This window comes from Amphiprion ocellaris, chromosome 11 (genome assembly GCF_022539595.1).
Source record: "Amphiprion ocellaris isolate individual 3 ecotype Okinawa chromosome 11, ASM2253959v1, whole genome shotgun sequence".
NCBI lineage: Eukaryota > Metazoa > Chordata > Actinopteri > Pomacentridae > Amphiprion > Amphiprion ocellaris.
The window spans coordinates 32,558,716-32,572,375 of NC_072776.1; the positions used below are offsets into that span (position 1 = coordinate 32,558,716).

At 39.8% G+C, this 13,660-nt stretch overlaps 1 protein-coding gene across 2 annotated transcripts; it reads left to right on the forward strand.

The window, feature by feature from the left end:
- The first annotated feature begins 1,191 nt into the window (after nt 1-1,191).
- On the forward strand, nt 1,192-10,842 carry tent5c (terminal nucleotidyltransferase 5C). 2 transcript variants are annotated; one of them, XM_023270708.2, is made up of 2 exons: nt 1,192-1,274; nt 6,079-10,842. In XM_023270708.2, the coding sequence occupies exon 2, from the start codon at nt 6,101-6,103 to the stop codon at nt 7,250-7,252; it is 1,152 nt and encodes a 383-aa protein (XP_023126476.1). In that variant the 5' UTR covers nt 1,192-1,274; nt 6,079-6,100; the 3' UTR covers nt 7,253-10,842. The 2 variants fall into 2 exon arrangements, with proteins under 2 accessions (XP_023126476.1, XP_023126475.1); XM_023270707.3 differs by lacking the exon at nt 1,192-1,274 and adding an exon at nt 1,437-1,593.
- Nucleotides 10,843-13,660: the final 2,818 nt, after the last annotated feature.

The following is a 13,660-nucleotide window of genomic DNA, read 5'->3' on the forward strand; positions in this document are numbered from 1 at the left end:
ATATAAATTTGGGGAATATTTTTCAGACAAGGGAACAATTTTTTTGTTCACACACACACACACACACACACACACACACACACACACACACACACACACACACACACACACACATATATGTATGTATTTCATTTTAAATTTTATTTTAATATATATATTAAAATAAGAGATAGATCTAAATTAAATGTATGATTATAATTAAATATATGAATTATATACACATCTTAAAATACAAACCAGATAATAGAGAATAATATTTTTTTTCATCAGTTTAGACAGAAAATTGGTGACTATGCATCAGTGTCTTCTTTTCTATTGCAAAGAAGACACTCCACTGTTCAACACGTTACAGTAAAATAAATAAATAAAATAAAATTATATATATGTACATGTAAAATATTGTAATGTATGTATTTTTTTATTTTATTATCTAAGTTAAATGATATATCGTAATATTAATGAAATATAAATTAATTTATATATAATTATTTCATAAATTCCATTTTAGATTTTTAATTGTCAAATTGTGCCTGAAATTTGGTGTTTGATTTAATTAAAATAAAAACATCTTAACCACAAATTGAGGCAGTAAAGAAGAAACTGAAGCTTTAAAATTCACCAAATTGCAGGGAATTAAGTGTTTGAATAAAAAGAACAATACTTTAAACCAGATTTTAAAAATTAGAAAAGTGCCACTTGTCAGTCTGAACTGAAGAAGAAAAATATACAAATAAATTATTCAGATTTTAAATATTGTAATATATTTTTATTTCATTTGTTTATATATATATATATGTATTACAATAAAAGTATGTATCATAATATTCATTTTTAAAAATAAAATATTAAGTAACTTATGTATAATTATTTCATATATTCCAATTTAGACTTCAAATTATCAAGTGGTGCCTGAATTTGGTGTACGTAAAAAAACATTTTAAAAAATCATTTTTAAAAATTTAATTCACACATTTAATGTAAATAAAAAACATTTCAACCATAAATTGATGCAGAAAGGAAGAAAATAGTGCGTTAAAATTCACCAAATTGCGGCACATTAAATAATTTGCTCCCCAAATAAAGAATATTTTTGAGCAGACTAACATCAGATAAGGAAGGAGAGTCCTCAGTCCGCTGCCTGGAGACCGTCCTGGTTACTTGGCAACGCAAAAACCTCGTCGACCAATCAGAGGCTTCGCTCGGCGCATTGGTACAAACAAACTGGAGCACTTTACGACTCCGTGTTTTGCCGAAGATGAACGCTTGACTTTCAGGTAAATATGTAAACCTCTTTCCGTAGCTACACAACGGTGTATTGTTGTCGTTGCGGTTTTAAATAGTAAAATACACGACGGAGTCACGGAGGGACTGTGTCGCGTCACGGCGGCGTCTCGCCCTCCGTGGGTGGTGCTCCGGCGGTATAAAACAGGCGTATCTCCGGCGGACGGCGAGGTTCAAACGCTGGCTTTTTACACGGTACATGTGTGTCTCTCAGGCGGTGGATTATGTGGCGGTGTGTGCGCGAATTGCCAAGCTAACATCTGTTTTTTTTTCGGGGGACTTTGAATTCTCGCAGAGCACCATTTTGGAAACGTATGTACCGTTTTCTATCTCTCTCACGTATGTCCTGGTTGTAGTTAGCAACGCTGGTGTGTGTTTAGCCAAGTTTGAGTCGCTAAATTAAAGAAGGAAAAAAAGTTTACACAGCTGGAGCCATGATTTAAAAACGTGACACCGGTTGGGAAACGTTAGACTGGTGTTAAGGTGCCGTTTGAGCTGTTTTAACTCGCGTTTTTATTACATTTGGAGGAATTAATCGCCATATGGATCGACTAAATCAACCAAATCTAACGGCACTGAGTTTTAAACAGCGTTAGCCGTTAGCACTAAGTTACTTCTTGCACTCCCCGGGGGGTAAATTAACAATCAGCTGGGGCAAATAATTGCCGTTAACGTTTAGAGGAGACGTGAGTGTAACGGTAACTTGTCCGGTGGAGGGTGTTTTTTTTTTTTTTTCTACTCCGGGACCGGCGTCGGTTTCGGGGCACTTTAAGCTAGCTCTCGCGCTGTTTGTACTCAGCGGTTCTGGAATGAAAAGCCGGGCTCTTGCGTTACCGTGAGCGCTTCTAGAAGCCTAGCCTCACGCGCTCCGTGCTGCGGTCACGTGACCCCCCGCTGCCGTTTCAGTGACTTTCGGTGCAGTTTAATTTACATTTATCTGTGGGTTTATGGACGTTTTCACACAACTTTCCATCCGGATCCGACTAAATACTGAAGGTGTTTGTGTTTTATTGTGACCGGAGATAACCTGAACATGTCTGATATGTGTGTTTTGTGTCATGTTTAACCCTCTGAACCCCAAGCAGCAGTTTCTGGGTGTTTTTTTTGTCACATTTTTACTCACTGTGGCCTCAGTTTTGCTGCAATGTAGGAGACTAGAAAGGGAACAGGTGCCCATGTGTGTTACCAATACTGGGGAAAAAAAGCTAGTCACTCCACCACCTATAGATACATTACTACTTATATTTTCGAAACCACTCTGTGTAAACACAGCTTGCAGTTCAGCTGACTTTCATGTAGTTTTGAAAGTTTTATTTGCATTTCTTGTGGGTTTTATGGACGTTTTCTTGCAACTTCTGAACCGTATCCAACTAAATAATGAAGGTGTTTGTATTCTGTTGTGAGAGAAAAAAGGCTGAACATGTCTGACGTGTGTGTTTTTGCTTGTTTTGTGTCATATTTAACTCTCTGAACCCCAAGCAGCATTTTCTGGGTGGTTTTTTTTTTGTAACATTTTTACTCACTATGGCCTCAGTTTTGCTCCAGTGTAGGAGGCTAGAAAGAACAGGTGCCCACGTATGTTACTGATACTGGAAAAAAAAAAAAAGTCACTCTACAAAGTATACATCTATGACTATTGATATTTTCATATCTGCTCTGTGTAAACACAGCCTGCAGTTCAGCTGACTTTCATGTAGTTTTGAGAGTTTTATTTATATTTATTTGTGGGCTTTATGGACTTTTTCACACAAATTCTAAACCAGATCTAGGGCTGGGCGATAAATCGATTTTGTCGATTAATTCGAGTTTGTACTTAATGTCGATTTGTTTTAATGAAAATCAATTTTCTCATCAACATCCGCCACCAACGCCTTCCCGCTGAGCTCCCGTAGTTCAGAGTGCGCCCCCCTCCCCCCTGCGCTTGATACACAAACAACATGGCGGCGAGCGGTGCAGATCTAAAGGCGCGTGTCCACTAGATGTGATTTTCCCGCACAGCAACGCACCACATCTGAAAATCACACGGACGGTGGGCGGTCACTAGCGAACCACAACATGGTCACATGACAGCGCTGAGCAACAGCAGGCCGCTACGTGGTCACATGACCGAGCTTTCAGCTGGACAGTCCTGCAGACAAGTCAGATAAACACAGCGGCTCCGCCGCAAATTTTTCCTTTTATTTCAAAAACACGTCAGCGAAAAGTATTTCTGAAAGCATTTGAAGCGAGAAATAATCTGTGCAGCAGCTGAATCTGTCCTTGTTTTAAGTCACCGACGCCTAGTTTAGAAGTTTGAGGACAGTTTAACGATGCGTGGAATCTCCACATCCAATTTGCATAAAGTAGAAGTCAGTCTACTTTATGCAAATGAGCTGCAGCCCTCTCCAGGTAAAAACGCACCGCAACTGGACCAGCATGCCACATGCAGCACATTTCCAGCTGTGATCCGGTGTGTTTACCCGGAGAGGGCTGCAGCTCATTTGCATAAAGTAGACTGGACTCCGGCGTGCAGCGATTAGGTAGGGGGTAAATCGTGAATCGGGATTTTTTTGTGAAAAAATCTGAGATTTTTTTTTTTTTTTTTTTAGGCCATATCGTCCAGCCCTAACCAGATCCGACAGGAAATAAGCTAAGCATGTCTGATTTGTATGTTTTTGCTTGTTTTGTGTGTTATTTATCCCTCTGAACCCCAAGCAGTAGTCTCTGGGTGTTTTTTTTTGGTCACATTTTTACTCACTGTGGCCTCAGTTTTGCTGCGATGTAGGAGGCTAGAGAGAGAAGAGGAGCCCACGTGTGCTTCCAATACTGAAAAACCTACGCACTGCACCAACTATAGATCTGACTACTTACGTTTTCATATCTGTTTTGTGAAAACACAGCCTGCAGTTCAGCCAAATGGTCACTGAATTTTTATTGCTTCATTGTTGGACATAGATGAACCATTAATGGTTTGACTTTTTTGCTGGGGAGTGCAGAATTTTTTGTTTTTTCCAGAATCTTGTTTGAGCAGACACTGTGTATTCTTGGTGACAAAAGTCACAACTTTAACCTTGGATTTTGTTACTTTGCATGGTCATAAATATTGATAATTGGACAATTATGAGTCTGTTAAATGGTCTTTTTCTTTTTTTTTCTAAACATGCATTTCACACTTCCCATCAGGTTTGAATTTTAGGCTACATAGCAAACACTTAATTTTTTACACATTTTTGAATTAAATTTCTTTTAATTAAATAAGATGTGTAGAGTGAGCAGATTTTAACAAAATATCACGATTGTAAGCTTGGATTTTGTTAAGCTTCAGTGTCCTGACAAAACATTGCATCACAGATGAGTAGTTCAGTGAACGTTGTAGTGTTGGTAATCTGACAATTCTAGCTCTGATAAATGGTTTAGTTTGGGTGATTTTATTTTATTTTTATTTTTGAGATAATCTGCCAGGTTTTGGTGTCAGACACCACAGCTAACGCTTTATTTTTGTCAGTTCTGGGGGTTTGATGAAATATCACAATTATAAACTTGGATTTTGTTGACAGACGAGTAGTTCAAGGACGGTCAGAATGCTTAAAACTGGACAATTCTGGGTCTGTTAAATGGTCTTTTTTTTTTTTTTTTTTTTTTTTTCCAAATGATAACGTGCAGTTCAAACCTGCAATCAGATTTGAATTGCAGATGACATAGCAAAGGCTTATTGTTTTGCCATTTTTTAAAAATAAACTTTTAAAAAAGTAAATAAGATGCATAGAGTTAGCAGGTTTTGACAAAATATCCCAATTGTAAGCTTGGATTTGGTTAAGCTTTAGTGTCCTGACAAAACATTGCATCACAGATGAGTAGTTCAAGGAAAGTTGTAATGTTGAAAATCTGACAATTCTCGGTCTGAAAAATGATCTAATTTTGATGATTTTAAAAACAATGCAGCTTTTAATCTTTATTTTTGAGATAACCCACCAGGTTTGGGGTACAGACCCCATAGCAGACACTTCATTTTTGGTATTTTCTTTAAAATGAGACATGTACAATGGAGAGATTTTGATGAAATACTCCAATTTTAAGCTTCAATTTTGTTGTTTCCTGACAAAATATTGCATCACAGATGAATGATTCAAGGAATGTTGTAATGATGAACGTCTGGCAACTGTAGCTGTGATAAATGTGTAAGTTTGGTGATTTTTTTTTTTTTTTTTTTTTAAAAGAAATCTTTTTTTCTTTTTTACTTTCCAGTTTTATTTTTGAGATTACCCACCAGGTGTAGGTTTCAGACACCACAACTAACACTTACTTTTTGTCAAATTTCTTTGATGATTAATATCGATTGTAAACTAGGATTTTGTTGTCGCAGATGAGTAGTTCAAGGACAGTTGTCATGTTGAAAATCAAACAATTCTGACTCTGGTAAATTGTATAATTTTGGTGATTTTTATATTTTATTTAAGATAATATGCTGTTTAAACCCGCTGCCAGGAGATGCTTTATTTTTGGTATTTTCTTTCAAATAAGAGATTTTGATGAAATATTCCAACTTTTGGTTTGGACTTTAAGTTTCCTGGTGGAACAGCACGTCACAAAGTAGTTCAAGGAGGGTCATAATGTTAAAAATCTGACAATTCTGTGTCTCATAAATGGTAGAATTTTGGTGATTTAATTAAAAAAAACAATTAAAGATGGCGTCCGTTTTAAAACCTGCTGCCAGGTTTGAGTCACAGAGGGTTACAATTGTCTGATTTGTAGATTTTCTTGCTTTGTGTCTCATTTAAAAACTGCCTCTAACATTTTTCTCTTGTCTTGCCCTCCTAGTTAATCAGAACTTTGTGAGAAGATGGATAACCTGGAGGAATCAAAGAGTTGCTCTGTCAGCGTCCTGACCTGGGAGCAGGTGAGCCGGCTGAATGAAGTTCTCACCGAGGTGGTTCCTGTCCACGGACGAGGGAACTTCCCCACCCTGGAGGTGCAGCTGAATGACATTGTGGCTCGAGTTCGCTCACGGCTGGAGCTGAGCGGCATCAGGGTGAAGGACGTCCGGCTCAACGGCTCCACGGCCAGCCACGTTCTGGTGCAGGACATCGGCTGGAGCTACAAGGACCTGGACGTCATCTTCAGGGTCGACCTGCCACACGAGGCAGAGTTCAGGCTCATTAAGGACGTGGTGCTGGGAACCCTGCTGGACTTTCTGCCCGAGGGTGTGAACAAGGAGAAAATTACCCCCATGACTCTGAAGGAGGCCTACGTCCAGAAGCTGGTCAAGGTCAACACAGAACAGGACCGCTGGAGTCTCATCTCCCTGTCCAACAACAACGGCCGCAACGTGGAGCTCAAGTTTGTGGACTCGATACGGCGCCAGTTCGAGTTCAGCGTGGACTCGTTTCAGATCGTGCTGGACTCCATGCTCTCCTACTACGAGCTGGCACAGGCGCCCATGTGCCAGGCCTTCCACCCCACCGTCAGCGGGGAGAGCATGTACGGGGACTTCAACACGGCACTGAGCCACCTGAGGAACAAGCTCATCGCCACCAAGCGGCCCGAGGAGATCCGCGGTGGCGGCCTGCTCAAGTACTGCAACCTGCTGGTGCGGGACTTCCAGCCGGCCAGCCAGGAGGAGTTCAAGGGCCTGGAGCGGTACATGTGCTCGCGCTTCTTCATTGACTTTCCCGACATCGGAGAGCAGCAGCGCAAGGTGGAAGCGTACCTCCAGAGCCACTTCATCGGCGAGGAGAAGAGCAAGTACGAATATCTCATGATCCTGAAGCGGGTGGTCAACGAGAGCACCGTGTGCCTCATGGGCCACGAGCGGCGGCAGACCCTCCACCTCCTCTCGGCCATGGCCTTCCGAGTGCTGGCGGAGCAGAGCACCATCCCCGACGCCTCCTGCGTCACCTGCTACTACCAGCCGGCGCCGTACGTCCGAGACCACAACTTCAGCAACTACTACGTGGCGAACCAGAACATTCCCACATGGCTGCCGTGTAACTGACACAGCAAACGGGTGGAACGGCGTACAGGAGGGCATCGCTGCTGCTGCTGCTGTTTTTGAGAAGAGAAGAGGAATAAAAATAACATAAAAAAATCATTTTTGATAAAAATAGAAACATTAATATAGAGGCAATAAATGCTATGTTCCTCTCAAGGCACAATTATTTAAGTGGACAAGTGTTTTGCTTTTGTTTTTGGAATCCTTTCTCATTCCTTATCTACAGAGGCGTCTAGGTCATTGGATAGAAAGTGACATTTTTAAGTGTTATTTAGATTTATTTTTCCTCATGTTTGGTCGTTTCCCTGTTTATTATTCTTAATGGAGTTGTGTTATGTGCCTTAAACCTCCAGGTTTACCCCTCCAGTACTTTAAGTATGGGCTATTGTTTGAAGAAAGGGAAGAAGACATGCTATAGCCTTAAATTTGGTTTTGTTGTTGATTGAGAAAAAAAAGAAAAAGTGAATCGCAGAAAAAAAAAACAAAACGGAAAATGTTAAAAAATATTATTGTGGAAGGGGTAAAAAAAAAAAAAAAAGGTGACGGCCAAAAAAAGGAAAAAAAGCTGATCACCGGTGTTAAAAGTTTACTTGGGAGGTCTAAAAGGTGGTACACTAATAACTTTAGGTCACATCAGAATCATTGGGTAGCGAGAGCTGTCAACTTGTTTTCATTTTGACGTGTAAATATCTCTCATCCACGTCTGAGGCTGCCCCTAATGTGCCAGCAGTGCCTGTGACTTGTACAACAATGCAAGAGAAAATGTGTATTTTTTTATTTTCCACTGTGAAGTTCAGCCCTCCTCCCTGTTTATGCATTCAGAGTGGAAACCTGGTGTCGGATAGACGAGCTCCTGCGTTTTATCCTTCTCCCTGTATTTTTTTAAAGTCGCTTCCAAAAGCCTCGGTGGTGACCTCCGCATGTCGCAATCCTTTGGTTATTGTGGGAGGCTGACTGACAGGACGGCGTGGACTCGGGCCCGTCGAGGGGGGAACGTTCCTGCCCTCGCCGCCTGGCCAGGAGTCCTGGAGCGTCGGGCCGACCGGCTGCCTCTTCCCTTAAAAGGAGCAGCACATGGAGGCCTGCCGGGTTCTCCCTCACCGCCCTCAAATGGGATCTGAAGCTGCAGCGGGCCATCTATAATTACTCTTCTTTTCCTGGGGAGGAGCCCTCTGGAGGGGGGAGCTGCAGCAGCGTCACCACCTTACATGAGCGGGATCTGAATCAGCCTCCGCTAGCCGAGACCACGCAGCGTTTGAACCCCTTTTGTGGTCATGGAAGGACGAGACGACGCGTCCGACACCACTCCCCCCCCTTCAGACGTGATTAATGTGGAAGCTCCGACCCGGGGGCCGACACAGCTGTGACGGAGTTGCCCCCATGAATTTCTATTTCCAGCTGAGCCTATTATTAGCTGTTCATCTTTTTGAACACTTGCAGCGCTGCCCTCAGCCTCAGCTGTTCCTGCTGCAGGCTGCCAGCTCTCGAGAAAACTTCTCATGACGTAGGAGACCGCTCCCGTCACCCCTCGGTTCCTCAGAAGCCTAATTCGGGCTCCTCATGGCCGGTGTTGGCTCCAGATAGACTCTTATCAGGCCGAGCCACGGGGGATTGTCATCTTGTTGGTCACATCTGGGCGTGTCGAGCTGCTCCATTTTTGTATGCAGGCTGCCGTAGTGTTTAGTTACTTTTTTAAACATCAGGTGAGGTGTCGCACGTCGGACCAAAGTCTGCTTTACAACCAGCAACTGAAGCATTCAAGTGCCTGTCACTTTTGAGTTTATCTTTTTAAAAAGGGTTTTTTAATGGTGATCAGGAAGGGAAAAAAACAAAAAAAAAAGTGCTTATTTTTTCTAGCCTGTCTAATCTAAGCCCTGTGAAAGTTTGAGACTGTCATCACTGTATTGGTTCATGGGTGAATGCAAACATGCTTTTTGGTTGGGGAGGAGTTTTTTTTTTTTTTATTTTAATATTATTTACCGCCTTTTTTAATTTAATTTAATTTCAATCCCGAAACCACAGTTTCCCTTAAAATCCATCTAGTCATTCCTATTCTCAGCCATTTTCTTGTTTATTTTTTTTTCCTTACAAGTTTTTTTTTTTTTGTTTTTCTATTTTGTTTTTTTTTAAATTCAACTCTATTCGCACCCTTAACTTAATTGGGTTAAAATGGGTTCTTCTGCCCCCATCTTTGGAACCAAAGCAATACCTGAAGTGCACTGAGGAGGCTGGAGGCTGGAGGTGGACCAGCCGAGACCCCCGTAACACCAGAAGCACTTTAAAAAGGTCTCGTTTTACTCCAAACCCAACCACCCGAGAGGAATGTAAATAAACTAAACTTTGCTGGAGGGAGTTGAGCTGGTTCTCAGGGACATGAAGTGTTTTTGAGGACGATGGTTTTCCCCCCCTTCTTTTTGTTTGTTTTTTTATTTGAGTGAATTAAAGACGCCCACTCCTACCTGCCTTCAGCTTCTCTCGTAGGCGGCAGGCTTCAGCAGCGAAGGGGTTTTTATCGTGACTTGGTTGAAGTCGCCTCCTCCTTGTAGCGCTGACATTCATCACCGAAGATGATCTTTGAAGGCTTTTAGGGAGGAGAACCTTCAGAATCTCCATCATTCCTGTTTCTTTATCTTCTCTGAGCGATGATAAATCAGATCCACTTTCAGAAACTGAAGTCTGCCATTTAGGGAGAATGAATCTTTCCTCTGGCTTCTTGTTGACGGGTCGCTCGTCAAAGAAAATGCGTGTATTTTCTCGACACCCGATGGTGAACGTAGCCTGGAATGTATGAATCCCGTGTTTACGGTTATCATAGCTTTTTTTTTCTCTTTCTTTCGATATAAAGCTTTACCTTCCCCCTCCAGCTGAATCCCTTCCTTCGTCAGGGTTTGTCTGTATGTTCAACTCTTTGTGAGTGATGGAAAAAACTAAAAAAGCAAAAAAATAAGAGGATGAAAGGTAGTTTGCCTTTTTTATTTTCCGGCCTCCACCTTTTCTTTCTGCTGTAAACTCATCAGTATTAGTCTCTCACTCGCCTCGGCTTCAGTCGCCTCGTTCGTTAGGCTGTTGTTGATATTAGTGCAGCGTGTTTTGTTGTTTTTCTTTTCCTTTACGACACCTGTAGATGTATATTTCAGCCGAGCGGGTGCAGGGAAATCTGCGGATTAGACGTGTAGTGATTCTGCTTGTCCGAAGTCTTACACCAGGGGAATGTGACGGAGCCTCTCTGGAAGCTCTCTGCAGTTTCTATACGAAGAGTTGTGAATTTTTTTTTTAATCATTTTGCAGCAGATGTGTGTTTAACGCATGGAGGTTTGCATGTGTGTATGAAGGGATGCCTGTGGTAAAGTTTAAAAAAAACAAATGGGGAGGGGGTTAAAAAGATATGAAATTTTGTCGCACTATATTTTTTTGAAATAGATAATGCAAAAAGGAGCTTTTGTCGGCTTTGTGACGACTTTTGATGGTTACAACCATTATGCTATTTCATTTTTCAGCACTTTTACCTCATTTGAGTTTTTCCTTGGAATGGAAATGTACATCAGGAAAATGTGTTTGAAGAGGAAATAATCAATAAAGAGTATTAAATGCAACGTCTGTGTCGACTCACAACTCCTGTGTGTAGCTGTGTGTTACAATCTGTAAGGGAGTCAAACATGCGGCCCGTGGGCAAAAACCGGCCCTCCAGAGGGTCCGATCTGGCCCATGGGATGACTTCAAGTGTAAAAACTACACAGAAGACATTAACTGCAGGTTGTAAATTTGTAAAACTATAAATTTAAAATAATTTCTAGACAAGTTGTTTTGATCATAAAGTAAAATACTAGATTGCTTGTTCTTTTGTCATTTTGTGCCTCGTTTTTGTAATATTTTGTCCTGTTTTTGTCTAACTTGTCATTGGTCTCATGTGTTTGTCATTTTGTTTCCTTTTTGTCTCACTTGTGTTTTTTTGTCTTATTTTGTCCTTTTGTCTTTCGCTTTATTCATTGATTTTTGTCCTGTTTTTGTCATTTTGTGTTTTTGTTGCTTTGTGTCTCATTTTTATCATATTTTGTCTTGTATTTGTTGTTTTTTGTCGGACTTGTTTGTCTCATGTTTTTCTCAATTTGTCGTTTTGTGTTTCCTTTTTGTCTCGGTTGTGTTTTTTCTTATTTTTGTCATTTTGTGTTTCGCTTTATTCCTTGTTTTTTTTCTCGTTTTTGTAATTTTGTATCTTTTGTCTCGTGTGTCGTTAGTCTGTCATTTTGTGTCTCGTTTTTGTCATATTTTGTTTTTTGTCTGACTTATTCTTTGTCTTGTTTTTGTCATTTTGTTTCTCATTTTTGTCAGTTTGTGTTACTTTTTGTCTCACTTGTGTGTTTTGTCCTATCTTTGACATTTTGGTTTTCGCTGTATTTGTTGTTTTCTTGTCTTGTTTTTGTCATTTAGTGTCTTTTTTTTCTCTTGCTTGTATCATTGGTCCATTTTTGTGCCTCGTTTTTGTTGTATTTTGTCTGACTTGTCTCATGTTTTTTTCACTTTGTTTCTTGTTTGTGTTGTTTTGGGTTTTGCTTTATTCGTTTTTTTGTCTCATTTTTGTCATTTTGTCTTTTTTTTGTCTCGCTTATGTTTTGTTAATTTTTTTTGTCATTTCATGTCTCATATTTATAATATTTTGTTTTGGTTTTGTTGTGTTTTGCCGTTTTTGTGCTGTTTTTTTTTTTGCCTGACTTGTTTTTATCATAAAATAAAATACTAGATTGTTCAATTCCAGATAGAAATGACCAAAAACACGGTTTCCTCTAACTAGATTCTGTAAAAAACAAAAACTAACTTCCTCCTCTATGCAACCATCAAACCATTAGTGACTCACCTGTGACCAGCAGTGAGTTGTCTAAAAGTCAGTGACCACTCGGCTGAACTGCAGGCTGTGTTCACACGGAGCAGTGAGGAAATAAAGTCAAACATATGTTTAGTTTGAGGAGTCACCAGTTTTTTTTTATCCAGTATTGGTAACACAAAGGCCGTGACTTTTCTGTACTTCTAGTCATGATTGTGCTGTTTTCAGAGAGACGCACAAGAAGCTTCTTTGGTTTATTAAATATCTTATTTGTGAATTTAAAAGCTCAGACATTTATTCTTCATGTCATGTTAAAAAAAAAAAAAAAGTTAAAAATACACCATTTGAACAGATAGGATTCTGTTAAAACTAAATAATTCTGGACTCCTTGCTGCACCTGTGAAGCCATAAGTCACTCTGCTGCAGCCAACATTCACTTTACAAAAATTCTGGGATTTTTCAGCTTAAATTTGGTGACAATAGAGATGAGAGGAATTTTGTGAGAGCTGCTCAAATTTACTGTAATAAATATTCATCAGCAACACCTGTTTGCAGTTTCTGTCAAGACTTTATGAACAAAATCCAATCAGGAGATACGTTTTAGATGCTATAAGTTCAGTGAAAATGTTTTCAAAATAATACATAACGCTTTTCAAGACACTCAGGGATGTAAGTAGGCAAATGTTATGTATGTTTTTTTTGGCAATTAACTTCATACAAAGTGAAATAAATGGTGGAAAAAATGTATTATTGTTTAATATTTACTGCTTTGATATCTAATACTTCTGTCTCCTCACTTTCTGCTGCAGGAGTCCTTGTTCAAAGTGCAAATATTTTCAAAATAATACATAATAAAATAACAATTGTCAGGAAGACGTGAGTAGGCAAATAAAAATCAAGAAAATATAAAGTTATGAATGATTTTTTTTCCAATTAACTTCATATAAAGTGCAATAAACAGAAAAAAACAGCATTATCTTTTAATATTTACTCTTTTGATATCTAATACTTCTGCCTCTTCACCATTTCCTGCTGCTGGAGTCCTTGTTTTACAAGTTTAGTGCAAATATTTTCAAAATAATACATAATACTCAAATAGCAGCTTCAAGACACTCAAAGACTCTAACAAAAATACGTGTTTTTTTTGTGAATTAACTTAATATAAAGCCCTATAAACTGAAAAAAACATTCTTTTAATATTTACCACTTTAATATCTAATAATTCTGTCTCTTCACCACCTTCTGTGTATTTCTTTATGATTCTATCTGTCTGTTGTAGAATGACTTTAAAACCCTTTTGTACTAAAATGTTGTGAAATGAAGCCCAGATCGCTTCACTCTGGTCAGAAGAAACGTTTAATTTCTGGACCCAACATGTTTCCGATGGCTCCAGCTGGAGTTTAAACCGTCCTGTCGAGTTCTGACTTGTGGGCATCTTTTAACCAGAGATGTTTTCCGTCTCCATCACCGGGGAAGCGGTTAGCAAGGAGATCCGCCAGCTCAGCAGTCCAGCTCTAAATCCATGCTGTTGCTGATGCGAGTGTGGTGGAAACGCTGGTCCTGCTGCCAGAGTTTTTATTGGGTAATAACAG

What these genes read in the sequence shown, in the direction of transcription:
- tent5c (XM_023270708.2), top strand. Translation starts at nt 6,101, where the DNA reads ATGGATAACCTGGAGGAATCAAAGAGTTGCTCTGTCAGCGTCCTGACC.